This window comes from Danio rerio, chromosome 5 (assembly GCF_049306965.1).
Source record: "Danio rerio strain Tuebingen ecotype United States chromosome 5, GRCz12tu, whole genome shotgun sequence".
Taxonomy (NCBI): domain Eukaryota; kingdom Metazoa; phylum Chordata; class Actinopteri; order Cypriniformes; family Danionidae; genus Danio; species Danio rerio.
Window position 1 is genome coordinate 64,973,932 of NC_133180.1, and position 24,983 is coordinate 64,998,914.

The window sequence follows — 24,983 nt, forward strand, 5'->3', positions numbered from 1 at the left end:
TTTTGAAGTCAATTCAATTATTGGTAGGGATATTTCAGTCATTGGTGAATATTGGTGGGGAAACGTCCCCTCTGTCTATGCCAATTCTACACCCTTGGTCAAGTGCATAAGAGAGAAGTGTGTTTCTACAGTTTTTCTACAGGTGGTTTTCAAGCCCACTCACCTGTAAGCACAATTGTGCACATGTTTCCAACAGACATTCCAATTGGAATTTGTGATTTGTGTTTTTAATCATTTCATTAAGGATACCGTCTGGACCACTTGCCTTTTTTGTTGGTAGGACTTGTATTTTATCTAGTAGCTCTTTTTCTGTGATTGACAGTCTAACAGATTTTGGTATTTGCCAAATATTTGCTCTGTATGGGTTAATTTATATCACATATAAGCGATGTTTCTTCATGTTTCTTTTTATTTAGGGTGTTCCAGTTGGGCCAGAAATTGTTTGAATCAACAGATTCTTTGATTTGTTTTGAGCTGTTTTGGGGTGTATTCTTTCTTTTTTTCTGATTGTGTTTTTATATTTTTTAAGCTCCTCACAGTACCGAAGACTTAAATCTGTATTCTCTGGTTGTCTGTGTTTTTGATTTGCTAGTTGTCTTAAGTTTTTTCTTATAGTTTTACAACCAAAGTCATACCATTTTTCATTCTCTAGTATTTGTTTTAACGTTTTCTTAGTCATTTTAATGTTAGATATCATTGCCAAATAAACAAATATGTAATTTATGTTTTCTACAGCTAGATTAACACCATCTCCATTACCAGGATAACTATTTTCACTATTCTCTCTCTCTTTCTCTCTCTCTCTCTCTCTCTCTCTCTCTCTCTCTCTCTCTCTCTCCCTCTCTCTCTCTCTCGTTCTCTTGCATGGATGATCACATTTGGGGGCCCGTGGCATCTACAAGATTGAAAGCACGTGGTATACAGTATGTTATGTGTGGCACGTTGTAAGTGCTGCGGCGTGGCGCCTCCTGGCGGGGGAATGCGGAACCGGAGGAATCCGTAACCGTACAGCAGAGCAGAGTCTCTCCGTGCATTGTCTTCACAAACAGTCCGCGGTGCGCCTTCACGCCGAGCAGAGCTCCCCCAGCGCCGCTCCCCTGCTCACCTCCAGCCGGCGCGCAGCGACAGCAAAATGGAAGTTAAATGGCTGACAAACGGAGTTGTTTAGTGCGCCTCACGGGGACAAGAATGTCCCAGAAAAGCGACGCGAACTCTTACCCAGATGGGTACAGGGTCCTCAATAGCTGCGAACTACGGGAGCTCCTACAAGATGAAGACAAAATGAATCAGATCGTGCGACTCAGTGAAAAGGTATTTGTTCGCCTCACTCACGTAATATACACCTTTACCAGGCTGTTTCTGCGCACGCTTGCCATTTCTTCTCTGAGCAACTGATGTATTTGGTCTTTTTAAGAAACTGTGAGGTGGAATATGCGCTTCACCTACAGTCGTGTGATTTGTGTAGCGTGTTATATATGCATAACACGCCATCATCACATACATCCAGTACTATAGCGCTGCAGATACTGTATGAGCACTGCAGACCTGCTACAATCAAACTCATTTACAAATGCGCTTTATACTGACACAAGTCATCTGTAATAGTGTCCGTTTGAAAGTTTTGGGGGTTAGGCGTAAATAATGAATGCAACTATTATAGTTAGATTTAATTTTACATTGTAGTTCTGCAACAAAAGCGCGCTGACATAATGTGCGTATTCTGTCCTCACTTGACAGAAAATTCAGTTTTAATAGGCAGGTCTTTACTCGATCCTGATTGGTCAATCACATCATTAATTGGCGAATGTTTATACATATTGAATACTATTCGACTGTATTTTAACAAACGCGCTACGTTAATTTGGATATGGATCATAAGTGAGTGTGGTTTTGTTGTTGCAGTCTGTATTTGTGGCTTTTTAAGAGGTTTACCTAATCTATACTATTTATCTTAGTTGACGCTTTAGGCTAACTAAATTTTAAATGATATTAATTTAGTCATATGATTATGTATTACTAGATTGTCACATAATGAATATCTATATGTATTTTTCAGATATTCGATTAAATTGGCATTTAATTTAGTAATCAAGTTTCAGTTCAATAATCTGTATCCTGCTACATATGTCTATCTGTAATTCCTGCTAAAATGCAGTGAGTGTTAGTTTAAAAAGGGAACTAAAAAGATATTGACTTAAACAATTATTCAAATTTGTTTTTAAATATTCACAAATTAAACTATTTTTTTTTCTAAAGCAAGCAGTACACTCAAATAAAATGACCTTACCTTTCTGTAAACAAGTTCAACTCAAATTAGGGAGTAGGCTTGAGGTGATAACTGGTTTCAAGGTTTACCGGGGAAATTCAAGGTTTTAAAATCGCTAAAATTTTCTTTTATATCGTTCCTAGGTATCTGTAAGTTTTTTTTTAATAATGTGTTTTATATTTTGTAAAGAAATCAATTTAGCCTGACATGTTTGTGCTCTGAAAAATATGAATGTTTACTAAAATAAAATAAAATATTTTGTTTTCAAAGGGCAGGGAAGTAGCTTTTTTTCACTCAGACATTTAAAAAAACGTATTTTAGAGCAGTAATTACAATACCATGATACTGTGATATTTTTATCCAAGGTTATCATACAATACATAACTTAAACTTGTATATAAATAAAGAACATTCAGCAAACTAAAATTACTGATAAGAGGCAGATTCAAAAGTTCAGAATGGACAGAATGAAAGTGTGCTCACTTAATTGGGTAGTAAGTCTGTCACAAACAGATGACAGTCATGCATTTGCTCTAGGTTGGGGAAATTAAATAATACATATAAATTCCATATCGCAGAGTTTTGCGATTAGCTTATTTCCACGTTTGATTGTTTAATTTCTGTACCTAAATGCTGTTGGACTTTTGATTGTTTACTTTCTGTACCTAAATGCTGTTGGACTATTGTTAGAAACCATCAAGCACTGTTTGTTTCGCTTTTATCTTTGCTCTGTTGTGTTTACACACTTGTAATTTATTATAATTTATGCAAACACACTGCATAGAAAAGATTTGATCATCCCAATCTATCTAAATGAATGCAGTCTTTCCAAATTTCTGGTCAAATCATTTGGTGAAATTATACTCATATCACAGAAGAAACATATACACACACAATATTTACACTAAATATACAGTTGAAGTTAGAAGTATTTGCCCCCCTGAATTATTAGCCCCCTGTTTATTTTCTTTGCCCAATTTCTGTTTAAATGAGAGAAGATTTGTTTTTAACAAATTTCTAAACATAATAGTGTTAATAACTCATTTCTAAAAACTGATTTATTTTATCTCTGTCATGATGATATTAAATAAGATTTTACTAGATATCTTTCAAGACACTTCTATACAGCTTAAAGTGACATTTAAAGGCTTAACTAGGTTAATTAGGTTAACTAGGCAGGTTTGGGTAATTATAGGCAAGTTATTGTATAATGACGGTTCGTTCTGTAGACTATCGAAAAAAATAGTTTAAAGGGGCTAATAATATTGTCCTTAAAATGATGTTTAAAATATTAAAAACTGCATTTATTCTAGCCGAAATAAAACAAATAAGACTTTCTCCAGAAGAAAAAAGTATTATCTGACATACTGTGAATATTTTCTTGCCCTGTTGAACATAATTTGGGAAATATTTAAATAAAGAAAAGCAATTTTTAAGGGGGCTAATAATTCTGACTTCAACTGTATGATGAAAGCTGAAAACCTGTAACCATTGACTAGGAAAAACAAATGCCATGTAAGTCAATGGTTACAGGTTTCCAGCGTTCCTCATATATCAAATATCTTCTTTAGTGTTCAACAAAGGAAAAAAGTAAAACTTGTTTGGATCAAGTGGAATTTAACTAAATGATGACAGAATTTTCCGTTTCTTATAGGGCTTTATTTTAACATGACTATAAATGGTCAAATGTATGTCTAAAAAAGCTCAATAATAGTGTATACAATCACATATTGTGCATATTTATTGTTCGATCAATATAAAATGTGCCTGATAACCACATTTACAACATTTAATGTTTGATATAATGTTTTCTGACTCAATTTAATCTATACAATCCCTCTCCCAGATCAACATGTATTGAAACATAGCAAGGTTATCTGAGAGCTCCTAAGGTGGATGATTCACTTTCGGCTTAGAAAATCGTTTCTCATTTGGGACTGATCCGGTGTCACTGTAGACTGGGAAATATGACATTTGAGCCGTAAATTGCTTTAGCATGAAACCTGATACCGGCATGCCTGCAGGAAGCCTGAGCGTGTTATTTGAAATATCAGGACAAAAATATTTGGGCTGGGTGATAAACACAACTTTAGTTTTTATGAGATATGATATACAATCCAGTTCAGTATGTTGTAGTCATAACTCATGACTTTATTATATGAGGGGAAAACAAGAATTTTTGAGCTCATTGTACAAAAATGGCCTAGAGAGGAAAATGTGAGTATTAGTTCTCATGCTTGCACATGTTCAAACTTGCTTCACAATTGTTCACGACACACATGAGAACCAATAGTGACGTCACTGACTTAGAATGTATGAAATTTAAAAAGGAAGACTTTCCTAAACACAGCTGTATGGCCTCAGAACATATATAATATGGCATGACGTATATATGATCATTAATGGAGCTTGACAACCTACTATTTACTATGACTCTATATAAAAGTGCAGCCAGAACATTTAGCGAAGTTTCTCTTTCCAGTTTCACAGAAAGAATTTAGGATAGAATTTTGGATAGGTTTGGATTATCATGGATGTTTTTGTATTGCATGCTATTTATTTATTTATTTATTTAATCTATTTTAATTAAAATCTAAAGTTATAGTTTAGTATAAATATATTTATGTTTATGTTTTGAGAGTGAGTCTTGAATTCATTATTTATTGAATAGCTTTTGTTTTCATTCACTTTCGCTATTTTAATTGTGAATTCGCAGGATGATTTCCCTGTACTGGGTTGCGGCTATAAAGGCATGCGCTTTGTAAAAGATATGCTGGAATAGTTGGCGGTTTATTGCACTGTGGTGACCCCTGATAAATAAGGGACTTAGAGACATCTGAAGAGATGAACAGAGTCTGCATCAATTCTAATGTTTAACAGCACACAAAACAGGTCAACGTATATTACATGTAAGTTACAAAAAATAATTTAGTTTATTAATAAGCAATTTACGGTTCATTTGAATAAATAAGCACTGCCATCAGCACCCTTTGCACACCAAATGACTTTTTTAGAGGTCTCTGTCTATTTTCAGATGATTTTCTGGTGTGGTTTGACTGCACAAATAATATTATTTTTAAATCAAAATCTCGATTTGATTTGATTTTCAAATCGCAAAATCTCAGATTATGTCAATGCTCTATCAAATATGGTAACAAGTAGGGCTGCACAATATATCCTTTCAGCATCGATATTGCAATGTGATCATTTGCAACAGGATATGCGATGTTGAGTTGGTATTATAATTTATCATTTGAATTTGTTTTTGAGGCCTGTGACTGTATAATGTTTTCAAAATAATAAATTGTACAGATGTAACTATTAGGACAAATGATCCTTTTCTTTATTGTATTGCTCTGTGCTTGCAGATTTGTTTATTAGATTTTATGGAGATGCACTCTCACTGCAGAATCATCAGAAATCAATCTAGCGTTATAAATTCTTTCCAAATAGAGATATCCAAAACATTTGGTAAAGTTGTGTTCATATCGTAATATAAATAGCAAAATAATAAAATATTTTATTAAAATATAAATGTCATATTTTTCCAATATCGTGTGGCCTTAGTAACAATAATAATAATAATAGCAATAATAGTAATAATAATAATAATAATAATAACAGTAATAATAATAATAGCAATAATTGTAATAATAATAATAATAACAGTAATAATAATAATAGCAATAATTGTAATAATAATAATAATAACAGTAATAATAATAATAGCAATAATTGTAATAATAATAATAATAACAGTAATAATAATAATAGCAATAATAGTAATAATAATAATAATAACATAAATAATAATAATAGCAATAATAGTAATAAAAAAAAAATAATAATAATAGCAATAATAGTAATAAATAAATAATAATAATAATAATAACAGTAATTTTAATAATAGCAATAATAGTAATAATAATAATAATAATAATAGCATTAATAGCAATAATAGTAATAAATAATAATAGCTATAATAGTAGTAGTAGTAATAATAATAATAATAATAGCAATAATAGTAGTAGTAAGAATAATAATAATAATAACAGCAATAATAATAATAGCAATACTAGTAATAATAATAATAGCAATAATAGTAGTAGTAGTAATAATAATAATAACAATAGCCATAATAATAGTGATAATAATAATAATAATAAGAATAATAATAATAATTCTTATCTGAGCTGTCTTTCATTAGAAAAGTTATAGATGGAAAAATGTTTTGGTAACAGCAACTGCAGCAAGTGATAAAAATAAGGACTATATACACACACAAGTCGCTGCACTCCAGTATAATCTGCATCTTATGAACTGTTGTCCTTTTATTGATGGCTGTGCATGAGAGCAATACGAGGGGTCACATAGGTCAAACCCCTAACGAGTTGTGATCGGTGAGGCCCATCACTATTCCCATCACAAACAGGTCAATTCATTAACACACTGAGGTCTCCAAGGGCAACCGTAGAGAAAGGGTCACAACGGTCCAGCGCTCTGGATACAGTTATTGCTCTTGTATGCATGAGAATCACTCTCTAACAAGAGATTGTGGTGTTTTTACTAAATGGAAAAAAGGCTCTGTAAGACCAGGCTGTGCTCTTTTCCTATGAATAGCAATGAGGCAGGCTTTACGGTTAACTTTATGTGCTCATTAGAGATACAGAGGGCAGAGGCAGACACACTCCTCGAATTCATCAGAAACAGCAGCTCTTTGGCCATTCATGGTTTATTGACCAAGCTGAACTATCTTGGACTAAACAGATGGTCTTAATGTATCGTGCTTACGCCACATGCTTGTTGTGAACAGCCGTCGTTAATCATTTTGGATTCGTACCTGTAAATTCCAGGGTTAAATTGCTTTCGTCTTGAAAACAACTACATCTTAAGCTTTGCTGTTTAATCTGGTTGACTCCATCGATGTTTGTTTGCTTGTTTGTTGACCAGTGGCAGATGGGGACGCGTGAAGTGCTGCATTAGACTGTTTTTGTCGTATTACTGCAGTATTTTTGTTCTTTTGTTGCTTTGATTACTTCCGTTATTTTCATTTGTAAGTCAATTCAGATGATGGCATCTGCCCAGTGGTTGAGTGCAGATGTGTGAAGTCTCAGTGATTGGTTAGAATGTTTAAAGGATATGTATAATTTAAACTTTTAATGCAAATTTCTGAAAACAACTGAGGTGAGTTAAAATGAAAGAAGGTAGTTTTGTTTATTTATTTGTTTGTTTGTTTGTTTGCTTGTTTGTTAGTTAGTTAGTTAGTTAGTTAGTTAGTTAGTTTGTTTGTTTGTTTGTTTGTTTGTTTGTTTATTTATTTATTTATTATGTGTTATTTTAACAACACTGTAAAAACTTTCACATTGGTTAACCTTACTAACTCAAGTTCCCCAGCTGCCTTGGAAATGCGAGTCAACTCAACTTACAGAGATTCTTTGTTACAATTTAAGATATTGAGTTTCACAATATATTGAACTAAAACCTTTTTGCCCTTTTTAAGGTAGCTGGTGAACTTCAGCTTGTAAGTTTAACCAATGCAGGGCTCAACAATAAGGACTGCCCGATGGCCCGGGGTCAGCGTGTAAGATGCTCGGGACAGTAGACAGGATCATTACTGCCCCGATCTGGCCACTGCTGCCTTGTCGCTAAAGTTTAATTTGCCTTTGACTATTTGTCAATTGCGTGCAAATACAGTCTTAGAATTGAGAAACAGTTTGTGTTTTCAAGCCTTCAAATGCTACCTTCTCGGTTCTTCTTATCTGATTGGATGTTGTGAGCACGTTATTTTTTTCATATTAAAAAGTACCGCGAAGAGACAGCAACATGGCGGTAACATCAAATGATTATGCCAAAGGAAAATATTTGTTTCTAACATCTTGGAGGCAGACATTTACGAGGGTACACCACGACAAAAAAAATTAAGTGATGTTTTGTACAGTTTGCTGTCAGTTTGGCAGGTCTTTAGCCATCTTTTGTTTCAAAACACTTTGAATTTTGCTCATTATGCATTTATTAATTTATTATTTTTTTAATATTTAAATTCTAGATTTACAAGCATTTTGACACATTTTTTTTTATTTGTGGCTAAGAAATAGCTATTAAAATATTGGCAGGGCAAGTAAAAATCTAAACAACTGGTCCGATTGGGCCAGTAGAAAAAATCCTTAGCGTTGAACCCTGCTAATGTGAAACGTTTTACAGTAAATATATTTACATTTAAAATAAATGTTTATTATTTTATATTTAAAAACTTTCTGCAAAAAGTATATTATTATTATTATTATTGCTAATAATAATATTATATGTACAAACAACATCACAGAAATACACAAATGTGAAAACTTTGTTTTAAAAACAGTTCACACATTACTGTTTTTTTCTGTATCTTGATCAGTTACATTCAGCTCTCTTTAACATAAATTGTTTTTAAATTCTTTCAAAATTCTTTCAAAAACATGAAAAGTTTTTACTAAAACATTTTAACCATGTTGTGTGTACATATAACCTCCTAGTATGGTGGTGTGAAAAAGTTTTTTCCCCTTACTGTTTCTTTTTTTTAGCATGAGCTGAATTTCTTTGGATCTTCGAGTGATTCAAGTCTAGCTTTTGAGTATCTTTTGGTCTACTTCACTTTGTCAGGCATATCCTTTTTCACTGTTTTCTTGATTGCGTACAGGTCACCAGACCTGGATGTGACTAGAGAAGTCACAACTCTGGTATGAAACCAGAGTTAAGTGCGGGGGGGCAAACACTTTTTCACACAGAGCTTTAGACTTAGTTTTGTGCTTAGTTTTAACTTAATAACAAAAACCTTCATTTATAAACTGCATGATATATTATCATTGACTAATATCAGAATTAGTTTGATGTAAAGCATTAAAGTGTGACAAAGATGAAAAAAAAGAAATCATTAAACACTCTTCACACTGTTGTACATGTTAAATGAATACATTTGAGTCATGTTTTAAAAGAATCTCAAATGCTCACAGGTGTAAAGTATTTGTGAATTATTCAGTCTGATCTTGTCACTGATGAATTTAAAACACATCTTAATGTCTGGTTTTTGAGTCAACAATGTTTTTACCTCATTAAAGTTGGAAATTCACTGTTGGTCAGAAACTTTCCTTTTGTGTTCAGTGGAAGAAAGACAGTCAGGGTTTGGACTGACATGTGGGTGAGTAAATAATGACGGAAGTTTCTTTTTTTTATGTGAACTATTTCTGTAAGGTATTTTCCAGTTTGCGACTGTAGCCATTTGATTTGTCATATTGTTTTATGAGCATTGTATCATCCAGCCCACATGGTCTCCAGAGGACTTGCATCTGCACAGTGTATAAACAGACACACAGGCAAGCTGCAAGCGGAAATGGATAGTCTGTGTCAATTCCTGTTTAGGGAAAACGTTCTGTGTAGGTCCAGAAGTTTTACTTTTTGCATTAGATTGCAGCGAGAGAGAGAGAGAGAGAGAGAGAGAGAGAGAGAGAGAAAAAGGAAATGGGGAAAGAACAGAGATCCTGCAAACTGCATGTTGTGTGTTTTGAGGAAGGGAACAAAGACCTTCATAATGTTCATTACCAAACCATAAGTGTGAAGGACTTGCACACTAGCAGGGGCTCAGACATTTATTGGCTCTGGGTGACTTATGACGCATGTACGGCAGTGTCAGGCAGCATGGAATACTGAAAACCAGAGAGGGAAAGAGCCTCAGGACTTGCTCAGATGTTCCTCTCAAATACACCCCAGTAGCTAAAAGATTGATCATAGGCCTGTGAAATGCGAAAGAGCATGTGTCTTAGCTGTCTTTGAGGTATGAGGAGCCACATCCTCGCCAAGATAAGCCACATCCTTTCCTGGAACTGCAAATGCTCGGATGAATTTGTTCTAGGTGACAGACTGCATGAAGTTTTAAAGAGATGCGCTGGGAGGTTTATTAGCTCTGATCTAAGACCTAGTAACTGCATAACTGCATAACTTATGCAAAGTAGAGCTGCGATCAAATGATTGGTCAACGATATCAGCGGTGTTGACTCATTAAGACGATTTTTTTAAATTAATAGCATTCATTCATTATCCTTTGGCTTAGTCCCTTATTTATCAGGGGTTGCCACAGTGGAATGAACCGCCAACTATTAAAAAAAGGAATGAACTGCCAACTATTAAAATTTTTTCCAAGGTTTAGGAAGATTCATTTTGAGAAATTTTAATGTTCTTGCAGCAAGGGAACAACACAGAAGAAACACGAAAGGGTTCCATTCTGGTTGCTCAAAGGGCAGTCCTTCGAGGCCAGTTTTTATACAGGCATACAAACAGGTGATTAAGCATTGTCTTTAATCATTGGTCTAAACAGTTTGTTTGGTAGAATCCTATTGATCATATAATCAAATCAATGCCAGCACAATATTCCTGCAACTGGCACATTCCAACCATTCAACTGACTGAAAACTACAGTTGAGCTTGTGGTTATATTAAAAAGCACACACATTTATAACATTAACCTTGGGTTTCTTTAAAAGTATACATATATAAAAATTATATATGGAAATGAATAAAAATGATATATCTAACAACCCGGTATTAGAAATAGGGCTGCACGATATTGAAAAAAATTTACATTGCTATATTTTTTTTCCCTGCGATATATATTGCGATATTTAGAAATTCAGAATCGGGAGTTTTGAACTGCTCAAAAATTAAATAATCAATAGTTCTATAACAATGTGGGTATTTTTTAAGCATTTTCATAGAATATAAAAAATGTATAAGTAAAAACACTGAACAAACATTTTTATAGTTTCTTTTGGGTTGTTTATAAAAAATATGACTTAACTGTCAATTCAGATAAATCAAGGATCTAATATGTTATGATATTAATACAAATATTTTCTACTGTGATTTTTTATTTTTTCAGTTGTTATTGTTTTACTGTTTGAGTGACAAAATAAGTAATTTAACTTTTTATTCAACAATAACAAACTTTTTTTATTACAACAATTACAAAACAGAAGGAAATATCTTGTCACAAAATTGTAAAAATATAAAAACAGCTAAACACTAACCCCCTGAGGAGTTAAAAAAAAATAAACATGTTATAAAACAAATAAATTGTGGATAAGATAAACTTGTTCTAATAATTACCAACAATTAACTTTACAATAAATTCAATAATATGGCAGTTATATATATATATATATATATATGTGTGTGTGTGTGTGTGTGTGTGTTTTGCTTTGCATCGCACCTCCTGCAATGTGACTATTGTGGATGCGCACATCGCGATTTCGATGCTGAAACGATGTATCGTGCAGCCCTAATTGGAAAACACCTATACACACTCATTCATACACACACACTCCTACACTACAGCCAATTTAGTTCATACCGCATGTCTTTGGATTGTGGGGGAACCTGGAGGAAACCCACAGGAACACGGGGAGAACATGCAAACTCCACACAGAAAAGCCAACTGGCCCAGCTAGGACTCAAACCAGCAACCTTCATGCTGTAAGGCGACAGTGCTAACCACTGAGCAACCGTGCCGCCCTTATTAAGAGCATATTTTGAACAAATCAAATGAGTGAATGATTCAATGGTCCATTCGTAAAGTCACTTGCTTTGTTTCAAAAGCTGCGTCCCAAATCGCATACTTATGCACTATTCTACGCCATTTTGTAGTATAAATAGTGTAAGTAGTGTGTTCACACTGAAAACTCTTAAAATAATAAGTGCACTTTAATTACCCGGATGATGCACTCATTCAGTCGCTAAAATGAAGTGTGTAATGATGGACACTTCACGCACTCAACGAAAGCAGGTTTGCTTACGTAGCGGAAGGGGCGGAGCTATCGGACGCACATGTTGGATAACTTTATTTATTTTGGATGGAGAGAGCAAAATTCTCCTACTAGAGTGATTATATTGCCTCCCGATGGTGAATGCGGCAATACTCACGATAGGTATTATTTGATAATTTGGTCATTTATTTCAATGATTTGGCAACTGTCAAACGTCATCAGGGAAACGGTTTGAATTTCCGTTTAGTAAAAAAACATTAGTGTGCCATTTGGGACGACACTACATACATGTACTATCCTGTTGAGTGTGTAAGTGCATAAGTACATAGTGCATGAGTGCATAGTGTATAGTGTGCCATTTGGGACGCAGCTTTAGTGAAGCAGCCATCTGAATAAACATCAAGAATGATTCAGTGATACAGCTCTAGTTGGATTTTTTTTTTTTAAAAATACCACTTCCTTTATCAAGATATTTCATGAATTTATTGTCAAATACTTATATTTTAAATTGGTTGTTATGCATTTAAGTGTATTCATGGCTCTTGTAAAATGTATTGTTTAAAATTCAAATCGCACTTTGTATCATTCAAAAGGCACTTTTCTACTCCACTTTATACACTAATATCTGTTCATTGACAGTATTTTGTGATTCAAAAGTGTCTTCTGTTTATTTATGGTTTTGAACTGCATTATCTCTGCCCTGTTGACTTCTAATGTTGACAATTCAACTCTTCAGATTAACAAAGTTACTTTTATTGACATTTTAGTAGTTTAAAAAAATAAAAGGCATTCAAAATGTCATGTAGCGAAATATGTAGGTAAAATAACAGAAAATGTACTGGCAATTTATTACAAGGATTTGTACTGTGATATACAACATCAACCCAGACAATATATCACTTCAAACAATTAAAATGTTAATAAAAGCACTTTTTCCAGTTTTTGACGGTTAAAAGTTGTTGGAAGAAGGATCAAGGTTCCATCTTGCAATTCAAATGCAGAAATAAATGAGAGGAAATAAAAAATATAAAACATGAATCACAAAATACAGAAAACTGTTAATTTACTGGTATATATATATATTTTTTTAAATATTTTAGTTTATGAGTGTTTTTACTGGTTTATTTTAATTGGTAACCTGTTCTTTCTGACTTTAAAAATGTGATAGATTTTTATAAACGTCAGTTTAATAATTTGATATAAGTTACACGTGAAAAGGTGAGAAAAATGTCATCAGAAAAGTAGAAAAAAATACCCATTCAAATTTAAAATGTAAGAGGAAGGATGATGTCTGTCAGTGAACTCTCAAAAAAGGACTTTTGCTGCTTTTTCAGAATACTTATTTATAATGAGTTGAAACAACACAACTTGTAAGTATTTTGGGAGCATTTTTACAGTAAGTGCACCATTGAATATGCTATGGCAAAGTTATTGTCCCCATACAAAATATGAAAAGCAACACAAGAAAAAAAGGAATTAAGCAATTTCAAGTGGACAATAAACTGTGACAAAGAGTTAAAATTTACGGTTCTGTTTTTGTATTTGTTAATTAATTTAAACTATCCATTCATTAACTAAACTTCACTGTAAGAAATGCTGGGTTCCACACAATTCCTTCACAATTCCTCCAACACAAATAGATTATGTTAACCTAATTGTTTTTGCAAATTTGAATATTCAACAAAAAACAATTAAGTTGTCCCAAAAAAAAAATTGTGTTGTAAAACTAAAGATTTAAGTTGATTCAGCATGACGAATAAACACACAACTGTAGAATCACCTCACCAAAGGATTTATTATAAACATGACTGATATTATGAGGTGAGTTTGTATTATGGGGTAATTCCACATGCAGACCCAGTTCATTGAGAAGCTATGCAAACAGCTGTCATTATTGCCAAATGTATCTCCCAAAAAACCTTAAGAATTGTTTCATCTCAAGCAGCAAAACTCATTTTTGAGCACTCATGCACATTTAGCACAGCGTGCTTTTGTTGCTCTTATTTAGAGTACAACATAAATATTCATGTTTTGACCTCCATGTGCAGTTAAAACGGATGACATGAATACCGAGTCCCGCTGAGCAGTCATAATTGTGAAGCGTAGCGTCAGAGCGAGTGTAATTTCTGGGTGTTTAGGCTTAGGCAATAAATTAGGCTTGCAGAAGAGATAAGAAGAGCGCCGTTCCCTGCCAAAGCCACATTTCGGATCGTGAGTGAGAACTGTAGGAAAATCTATGACAACCCATATCCAATCCATTAACCAAAGCGTTTATCATCTCGTCTAGATCCTCAAAAAATGCCTCCGCAGGAATTGAAACGATCCTTCGCTGATCTTACCCTCATTTAGTGGTCGACAACATCTGTATCATCTTTAAATAGATTCCGCGTCTCTTTGGAAAGATAGTGTGCTCTTTGTTTGCTGTGAAACCATGGAAATGCTTGGCTTGTCAGAGTAACAGTCAATGAGAGCTGAGATCGTGTCCTTTGCTTGATTCAGTCATAAAACAACATCCATCATGTTTTAGGCTGTGGTATAAATTCCACCTCTTGATTTAGCCCAAGTAGGACAGGTTCCTGGATCATCTACGTTTATAACCTTAACTCTATTGCTTATCCTAACCTTAAACCAGAGACAAATGGTAGGAAACTCTACACTAGAGTGCAGGCATGAATTCTTGGCCACCACATTGTGCTCAAGTGGTCCCGTCGTGCATATTTAAGGTTTATTCTTGCATAGCGGTTACAAAAAACAGGAGTCTGAAAAATAACTCTCCATCGATAAAGACGTATTATGCTAATGGCCAGTGTAAAATGCTGAGAATGCAGTGCATGCAGTACTTTACTTGCTGTTGACACCTTCTGGAATTCATATTTACATAGTTGCATAATATATGATCCAGGCCTAACCAGAGAGTTTACTTCCCTCTTTATCTGTTTGGTAGATGTTTGGAAGTGTTTTAATTCATGATTGCTCAGGCCAAATGGTATTAAGGTTTGCTTTGTCAGTAGAATCATACATATAGAACAAGATGTAAAGGGGGCCTAACAATTTTTTGAGTTTTTCCACATTTGAAGATTTCCAGGGGTAGGGTTGTTTTTGGATGACTTTAGCTCATTTGGAGGGTTATTTTGAAAAATGGATGGAGTTTCTACCTTATTTTGCTTGGTTGGGTATAACGTGTTAGTCTCATCAAAACAACAGCTACTTGAATGAGGTGGTCTCATTTCGATTAAAGATAATGTCTAGTCGGTGCAATATCCTAGTGGTTAGCACGCCAACATTTGGTGCAGTAGCATGTCAGGGCATCCCGAGTTTGAATCCCGGCTCGAGGACATTTCCTAACAGTACCCCTCTTTCTCTCCCACTTAGTTTCCTGTCTCATTACTGTCTTATCTAATTAAGACAAAATAGGCAAAAAAAAAGATAATGTTTGTTAGTTTTGTCACGATGCTGGAATTTTGGTACCAATCAGTACTGAAATTTTAAAAATGTTAATTTTCCCGGCCAATCACAATAATTTCTGTTGAGCATGTGAACACAATGGCAAATCAGCACTGACTAAGAAGATGCCCACTTAAATGTTAGCTTCTTAGTTTATTTTTTTCATTTTATTTCCGCACCGATTGGCAGTTTGGTTGTGGTATATATTTCTCTATATTGTAGTTCACAATAGGGCTGCACGATATTGAAAAAAACTGACATTGCGATATTATTTTTCCACGATACAGTGTTTAGCATATACAAGTACACCCCTCACAAATCTATCTTTTAAATTCACATGTTTAATAGGAAGCTAAACAATATTATATTTGTTTATATAGTAAATTAGTCAGTACTAGGCATGGGTCGGTGTAAGATTCTGACGGTATGATATCCTTGGATAAACATATCATGGTTCCACGGTATCACGGTATTGTGCTCACTGCTCTAAAATAAGTTCTTTTTAAATGTTTTAGTCAAAAAAAAAAATCTTTTTTCCCTTTAAAAACTATTTTTTGAAAGATGTATAATATTTTGGAGCAGTAAACATGTTAGGCTGTATAATTCAAATAAATCAATAGCCCCTTTCACACAGTGATACCGGTAAATATCCGAAAAAATTTCCGGAACGACTTTACCGGTATATTCAAAAAAGCGCTGTTCACACAGGCAAGGAGGTTACAGAATTTTTCCGTAAAAGAGCATTCACACATCCATTCCAAAATACCGGTAAATTCTGACATTCACCACAAATGAGCTTTAAACGGCTGCGCTTGTATTTGTAAACATTTGACTAAATTACAAACTCTGTGGATGATCAATATTGTGAACAACTTTCGCAGGATCACTTTCGCATGTCGAGATGTTCATAATATTTGCGTGTGCAGGCGCTCACAGGCTGTTTCATAGGCACACGCAAAGCTTGATGGTAAACAAACAACGGCTTATCATAAGCATCTCATCGTTGATTATTTACACAGTTGGCATTAAGAAGAACATATAAACGTTATCTGACTAACTTCTAGCAGCTAAATGTGTCTGGAAAAATATTCAAAGGTTTTTATTCTCACAAACCGCGCGGACGTAAATGCGTCTGACTGTTGTGATTGGCTAAAGCAGACGTCTCACGTCAGCACGTTCTAGACGTGCACGCGCTTATTACGGCAATCTTCCTTCTGCATTCACACAGCGCAGCATTCCGGCAAATTGCCGGTAATGTTACAACTTCTCTTTCCGGAAAATAGCCAGAACGAATTTACCGGTATTTTCAAAAAGGACCTGTTCACACATACAACCTTTCCAGAAAATTGCCGGCAATTTTCCGGAAAGGTCTGTATGTGTGAAAGGGGCTATTGAGTTCTGCTGTCTTCATTAAATTCAAAAACACTGATTCTGTACAACTTATAACGGCATCTTTGGATATCTTTTTCTGCTGAAGATACTGTTTTCCTAAAAACAAAAACAACAAAAAATTAATAAATAAAAAATATTACTCGTACCTTTGGAAAGGTATTACAGAATATTTTGGCGGTTTTAAAACCTTGAGTTTTTCAAACCGCGATATACCTTGAAAACGATTATTGTCCCATACCTAGTCAGTACTGAAGCCAAATCTGGAGCTTATCTAACAAAATACCATACGATAACGGTCCAAATATGAGTATACCCAGTGGCGAATTAGGAATTTTTAAATGCAGGGGCCAAGGTGGCCACAGTTTACAGAGGGGGGCCAAGTTATTCATTTGGTGCTTGCACTATATGTTCGGAACATATAATTATATTTGTCCTATTAAAAATACAGTATAGAGTTGAAGTCAGAATTATTAACCAACCTGAATTATTACCAACCCATACCTCTATGTTTTGGTAACTTTATGGTTAAACATTACAAAAATGTTATAGATCATGAGTGTTTTCAAAAGTGTTTTTCAAAATCTGATCAATAATAATGCTGATTAGCATTGCAGATTCAGCATTGTGACTATTGAGTATGCACAAATTGCCTTATCGATGCTGAAACAATATATTGTGCAGCCTAGTTCATAATGAGATTTATGTTATGTAAAAAGCACTGTCTGATTCTGTGGGTTAGCACATAAATTATCCCAACTGAACCCACAGAGCACCTCTTCATCTTAAAATGCGGTGTAATTGCACTTCTCAGCAACAGATGCATGTAAATGCTTTTAAGAAGAACATTTTGATTGGCCATCAATCATGAAAACCATTTTGCAGAGAAACGCAGAATCTATTAGAAGAAACTGAAGATGGAAAAACCTGCAAAACCTTCACTCTGTTTGGGGTGAAGCTAAAGGGCAAGTCCTGTTTTGGAGAGCCACAGTCCTGCAGTTTTCATCCAGCTTTAAAGGATTTGTTCACCCAAAACGAATATTCTGTCACCAATCCCCCTGAGACCTTTGTTTATCCTTGGAAAACAAATTAAGATATTTTATATGAAATCTGAGAGATCTCTCACCCTGTGAGTTCTGAGGCATTTGAAGTGCCTTTTGCTAGTGTTTCTCTTCCTCGTCAGGGTGTGCTTTTACTATGGAACTTTTTGCCATTAAAGTCTAAGCGCAGCATGTAAACATTGTGTTGCCCCTACATCAGGGCTTCACATGGCTCAAGAGAGGACATTGGCAAAAACAAAGTGCTTTTTAACAGTTTTGGCACACTAAAGTGTTCTTGGAGCCTTGTACTTTTATAGTTGAAGCACTGAAGTCACATGGAATGTTTTGACAATATTTTTGGTCTTTGAACATGTTACGACCCTTGCTATTAACAGAGGGTCATAAAGCTCTTGGATTTGATCCAAAATGTCTTCATTTGTGTTCTGGAGATAAACAAAGGTCTCGGGTAGGGCTGAGGGATTAATCGAATTGAAATCTCAATTGCAATTGAGCAAAGCTTCAATTGTCATGCAAATCTTGTCAAAGGACACTCTCATGGAAACTTGCAAACCCCTGTAAATTCACACAAAGAAACCCAGTAAATCCCTCTCGGGAAAAGATTTACTCCATTAATCATGACAAATAAACACGACTGTGGAATCTCACAAAAAGATTTATTACAAACACGACTGATGTTATAAGGTGAGTTTGGACTAAAACAGAGGTTCTCAACCATGTTCCTGGGGGACCACCAGCACTGCATGTTTTGGATATCTACTTTGTCAGTCACACCCATTAACAAGTCTTTCAGTCTCTGCTAATGGGCTGACGATCTGAATTAGGTGTTTTTGGTTAAGACGCAGAAAATGTGCAGAGCTGATGGTCCTCCAGGAACGTGGTTTGGAAACACTTGACCAAAACCATATAATTTACCCAGCTTTCTCTATCTCGGCACCTAGACTGCAACTCTGCACAGGAAGTTTGGCCAGAGAAGAAATGGCTGTGCCCAACTAGGCCTGGTTTCTCTCGAGGTTTTTATTTCCTTAACAGGAAATAAATAAAACCTGCAACTTCGTTAATTGCGTACATTTTTTTAACTCGTTAAATATTTCAAATTAATAACGCACTAATTTTGACAGCACTACTACAAAGCTATAGTAACTGGGCAGAAAAAAGCTCCACCCATGATGTGAATTGATATCTATTGTGAAGTAAATCTGACTGCGAATGAAGCGAATTTGATGCGCAAATTAATCAAATTTGATGTGCGAATGAAGCGTGTAAACCAAAAATGTTCACTTGTCTATTTATGCCGCATCTAGTGTGAACACAGCATTAGATCTTGATTAGCTTGTAAAGGTATATTTGAGAAGGGTTTGAGTGCAAAGCTGGGGTCATACTAGAGTTTGAGCGTGTGAAATTCTATCGCTTCGAAAAGAGGCGTTATTAAACAAGATGATTAGACATTAAAATGCTCTATATTTAACATTTCTGAACAAAGAGGTCTTGTTTTGATCTTTTATGGTCTCACGAAATCACACAATGCGATTTCGCAGGTCAGAGTTCAATAAACTTGAACTATCCAACGCAGTGACATGTGAAACTTGTCGCACAAGCTTGTGTTTCCGTTCTTCCAGCCACATGGCATACGAGTGGAAGTGTTTGGGGTTAAAAGTGCAGTGTGGCCCTGGCTTAATTGTGCAGGACTGTGGCTCTCCAGGACTAAATTTGCTCAGCCCTATCCAAAACTTTTGGCCTGATCTAGTCATTGGCGCTTAAAAAAATGGAACGATTTCAAACTGGGACAGCACAGACGTCTCATGTGTTTGTGTTTTACTCTTCACGGCTCCATTCGTCACGCAGAACTGATTCGTGTAATTCGCAATCACTTAGCATTATGTGATCAAAAAAACTGCTTGACATTTTCCATCTGCGTTTGATGCAGGATTAGTTCTGAATGTTTATGTTGCGTATACTGTATACAATAATCCTTTAATTAGAAACTGATTAATCTGCTCATTCTGGGGTGGCTGTCTTGAAGGAGAAATGTTCATCCAGCTCTCTTGAGACATTGATGCCACGTCTCAGCAATTATGTCGAGAGCGGTGTCAAGCAGTTGACCTTAACCCTCTGGTAGTCTTCGGTCATTTTAGACCGAAAAAGTTAGATTTTTGAAATGTTAAAAATTACAGAATTGTTGGAATGGTCTGATACCTCATTGACTTGGTTGGTATGTGAACACACCAAACAATTAAGCCCATAATTCAAGCATTTTAAATGGGTTATTAATAAATAGTCACACTTGTGGTCTTCCCTGTCAAAACTGACCCGTCAAAGGAAATGAATAGGTTTTTAAGTGAAAATGGTTGTTAATTGCTGCATAAATATTAATTGTTACCACAAATCCCTCTCAAAATTTAAAAAATATTATTAAACACAAGTAAATTTGATCGATTTAGCGTAAATAAAACCGAGGGTACAGGCATTCGTCCCTTTTTGACCGGCTAAAACCACAAGTGTGATTCCCAAATAAGGGACACCAGAGAGTTGAAAGTTTGACGATGTTTCCCAACAAAAGAACCTCACGTAACCTTAACCACGCCGTGTGATCACGTATGCTCTTTTGAGTTATTCTAAGCAGCTCAACTATTCCAGCTTCTGCATCTTCAGAAGATAGTGCCTTGATCAAAGAGGACCGCCTTTCTCTCATTTCCCCCTTAGCCAGATAGATGTGCCACCGGTGGGAATATCACCATCACGTTCGGGGGTCTCGTGCAGCATTAAGAAGGAAGGCAAAAATCCTCATATTCGTTGAGCGAATGAATCATTAATCCTCTTATATGCTCGACTAAGCACACTCAGCCTTCATAATGTTCCCTAAGTTTTGAAACGCATAAAACTGGCAGTTAATATTCATCGCAGCAACAGAGGAAAGAAAAATGAAGTTCTGTAATATGGACCAAACCCTCACTTACAGTGAAAGTAGGGGTCTGTGGTTTCCACTGATGTCTGGGACTTTGCGAATGCTTTCCATGAGGACATTGGTTTGGACGCTTCTCTGCTTTTCCCTCTGGTTATAGAGTGGTCTTGGGCCATGTCATGGAGGACGGTCAGAGCGAATAATGCCACTTTTTTTCTGAAGGACATGTGGACAGATTTTTCCGGCAGCCTTTTCAGATTATTTTGTCACAGGACATTGTTTTATTGTAATAAAGCAACACGTGGTTAGACTGAGGCGGTTAGTTAATCAAGCATTGTCTCCACTACCGCTCCAGGCTGTGTCCTCTTTTCAAGGCATATCACTGGAAGAATGCTCATCTGTTTTCATCTGGAAATCATCAACTTGCTTTTACAGAGATGTACTGTAGTTAAACGTCAATATTTAGCGGCGTTCAGACTGAATTGAATTGTGATGAGTGAGGTCTCTACCATTGAGATGCGCTGTTGATGTTTCCATTTTTTTTACATTCTCATATTACTTGTGATGTGACCTTAAGCTTTAAGCCTTTATGTAAGAGTCATGAATTTGGCCTTGAAATGGAATGACTTCTAAAATATGAGTGCCTCTTTATTGTTTTAGAACTTCCGATTCAGTTGGCTATGGGAGAAATGACTAGGAATAATAAACGGCAGAAAACGATCAAACTACTAGCTCTTCAAACAAATGTTTGCATGACTATACAGACCAAGATGAATAATGTAGTAAGAAAATATCAGTTTGCAACAGCGAAACAAAAATGAAAAAAAAAATGAATGGAAGTGAATGAGACCGGAAGTCTCGAGCATAAATGAACTGCTCAAAAAGGTTAAAGCCCGCATTGGTTTTCTTTACAGGAACAAATCTTCCTTTACTCACTCTTCAAAGCAGCATTTGGTCAAATTAACAGTATTACCAATTCTGGATTATGGGGATTTAATTTACAGATCAGCTTCAAAAACTCTTCTTCACAAACTGGATGTTATTTATCATGCAGCAATTCGTTTTGTTACTGGTGCACCATTTAATACTCATCATTGTCAACTGTATTCTTCACTGAATTGGCCTTCTCTTCAATCACGTCGACAAATTCATTGGTTTCTGTTCATTTACAAAACTCTTATTAGAATAACTCCACAATATTTACAGTCACTTCTTAACATTCACGAAATCTGCGCTCTAGTAACTTTAATAACCTTTGCATACCCAAAGTTCACACTTCATTTGGTCGCTACTCGTTTCAGTTTTTTGCTGCTGATGCTTGGAATCATCTGCAGCAGACCTTAAAGCTCAGCACTTTCATTCCGCTATCATCTTTTAAAAATTCTATTCAGTCAATAGTTCAAGATCACTGTGCTTGTTTTTAGTTTTTTTTGTTGGTTTAAATGCTATTATCTGCATTTGTGTTGTTATTGTATTGTGTCCCTAGTGCTTTGTACTGCATCTGCTTTTCATGTTGCCTCTTGGCCAGGTCGTCAATGTAAATGAGAACTGGTTCTCAATTGACTTACCTGGTTAAATAAAGGTTATTAAAAAGTTTCAAATGGCTGCGCCCGCTCGTCAGCGGAGAATAAGGTGAATAGGGTTGTCACAATACTGTAATTCGGTACCAATCGACACTAAAGTTTGATGGTATTTGATGCATTGAGTTGCATTATTCACTTTCGCTCTGTACGGCTTATAAGTCCCGAATAAAATGTGGACGTCTTCTGTGTTCTTGCATTCCTGACTTCTGCGGTTTGACCTTGATGGCTGTCTTGTTTGAGGAGCTGCATTCTCAAAAGCGGCTTCACAGAATTACTGTAAAACCAAGGTTCATGTGCGTCAATTGAATTAAGAAAAAAACATTTGCGGAGCGAGTTTCTTCAGAGCGGTTTAAAAAGAAAAAGCATTTGAGTCTTAACAGCGTGTATCTCTTGTAAATCTGATGCAACCCTTACTAGCAACGTGACATTTTGTTCAACACATACAAGCAGCATAATAATATATCTTTGGAAGATGATGATGATGATAATAGAGAGGTCATCTGCGTATGGTGGTGTTCTCTGTAAAAAATCCAGAGTTCCACACAATGAAAACCAGAGTTCCACACAATTTCTTCATGGCGTCCTAACACAAACCAGTTAATTGTTTTAAGAAATTCAAGCAGATTAAGTTGGACCACCAAAAAAACTTAAGAATTGTGTTGATTCAGCTTATTTTTTAATGAGTAGTTTGAACAAGCAGCATACATTTTTTTAATGTTGCTGGACTGTTGATTTTTTTGGGACAGTGTGAGACCTGCTTTAGAGAGATACATTTACTAATAATAATATACACTTGCTGACAGGGCCGGAGTGGGACTCCTTTTCAGCCCTGGAGTTTCAAGCCTCAGACCGGCCCACCTTAGTTCACGACTGACTATATTAAAATAAGATCATTTCCAATTCAGTTTCTAATTACACTATCACGTCTTTTTTTGAGAAAACAGCTGCTTTAGAACTTCAAATGTTCAACAACCCTAACAGTATTATGTCTTAACAATAAAAATGAAAAAAATAAATAAATAAAAAATTACTCAGACGAGGATCAAACCCGGGTCCGCAGTATCGCAACCTAACGTGCTAACCACTGAACCACAACAGCTGTGCATTAGAAGGTGGCTCTTCTAAGTTATATCATCATTAACCAAGGTGCGAGAAAATAGATAAAAAGAGCAGAGCTGCGGTAAAATAATGAATAAGAAGACTGTGGTCAAGTAAAAAAAATAATTAATTTAAAAAGTGTGACTGCTGAGAGCAACAGATTCTGGAGCTAGGGACACCGGCCCTCGTAGCCAAAAAACGGACCGGCCCACCAGGAATTCTCCCGGTCCTCCCGATTAGCCAATCCGGGCCTGCTTGCTGACAAAATGCGTTGATCCCAGTTGTAAGAGCAACGAATAATAACTTGACTTTTTGTCAATCATTTGGAAAAAGGGAAGAAGGTAGATTTTTTTTTTCCCCCTGATGAATCATCTGTTAAACTGCATCCCAATCATCACTAATACTGCAGAAGACCTATTGGAACCTGCATGGATCCAAGAATCTCACAGAAATCAGTGAAGTTTGGTCAAGAAAAAAATTATGGTTTGGGGTTACATTCAGTATGGGGATGTGTCAAAGATCTGCAGAGTGCATGGCAACATCAACAGCCTGAGGTATCAAGACATTTGTGCTGCCCATTACATTACAAACAACAGGAGGGGGTAAATTCTTCAGCAGGATAGCGCTCCTTCTCATAATCTCTAGCCAAAAAGATTCAAATGGCAGCGCCCACTCGTCGGCGGAGAATAAGGTGATTACTGTACATTATTTCTGTTAAGTGACAAGACTTTTGTCTAAGCAAAGTCAGACCCTACTGTCTTAGTGAATATCAAATTGTACTGAATCGATGGCATTATAATCGTAACCGAACTGTCAGAATACTGTAGGTTCACAGCTCTAGTACGCTTGTAGTGGGAGTGCAAAGCGCACCTAAGCACAATACTGAAGACATGACATCACTATTAAGGGACTATTCCATTTGGATTTATTAATCTTTTGTACTTTTCAATAAACGCGAACTGTCATCATTTATTAAAGATACAAACCTCTTGCTGTACTTCAGCAAACCTCTTAATACCTTCAGCACGATGACTTTTATAAACCTTTATGAGTGTCAAAAGTAGTGTATCTGTTTAGCAAAAGATTTTATTGTGTCACTGCATATCAAACCACTTAAAATAACACAAAACAATATAAAGCAATCTCCATTGTACAGAGTGAGAGCGCTTCTTTTCTGTTAAGATAAACAGTCGCATCATCGATGATGTAAGCATGCTCAGTTTCGGAAGGCAAAAAATGCAATGTTAGTGCAGGACGAAGGGAAAACGTTGAGGGGGACAATTGCGCCTTGGCACGGTTCAAGACAATCGTGCCTAGTGTTAGTACAACCTTAGTTTTTGGATCTTTCTTTGCCTAAAAAGTCAGAGAACAAAATCCTTTTTCAAGGGTCTATTGAGGTCAAATGGGATCTAAGAAGACTTTGTTTAAGCTTTATTTATCTGACTTTCTTTC

General features: G+C 35.6%; 1 protein-coding gene across 2 annotated transcripts in view; it reads left to right on the top strand.

Moving 5' to 3' along the window:
- Positions 1 to 1,047: 1,047 nt before the first annotated feature.
- vps37d (VPS37D subunit of ESCRT-I) overlaps positions 1,048 to 24,983 on the top strand; it is an 80,064-nt gene continuing 56,128 nt past the window's right edge. For both annotated transcript variants that reach the window (XR_012406407.1, XM_021476653.3), the window contains exon 1: positions 1,048 to 1,311. Coding sequence is in view for 1 of the 2 variants with exons in the window: in XM_021476653.3 (XP_021332328.1) it covers positions 1,144 to 1,311 (168 nt within the window). In the remaining variant the exon portion in view is untranslated. The remainder of the gene's footprint in view (positions 1,312 to 24,983) is intronic.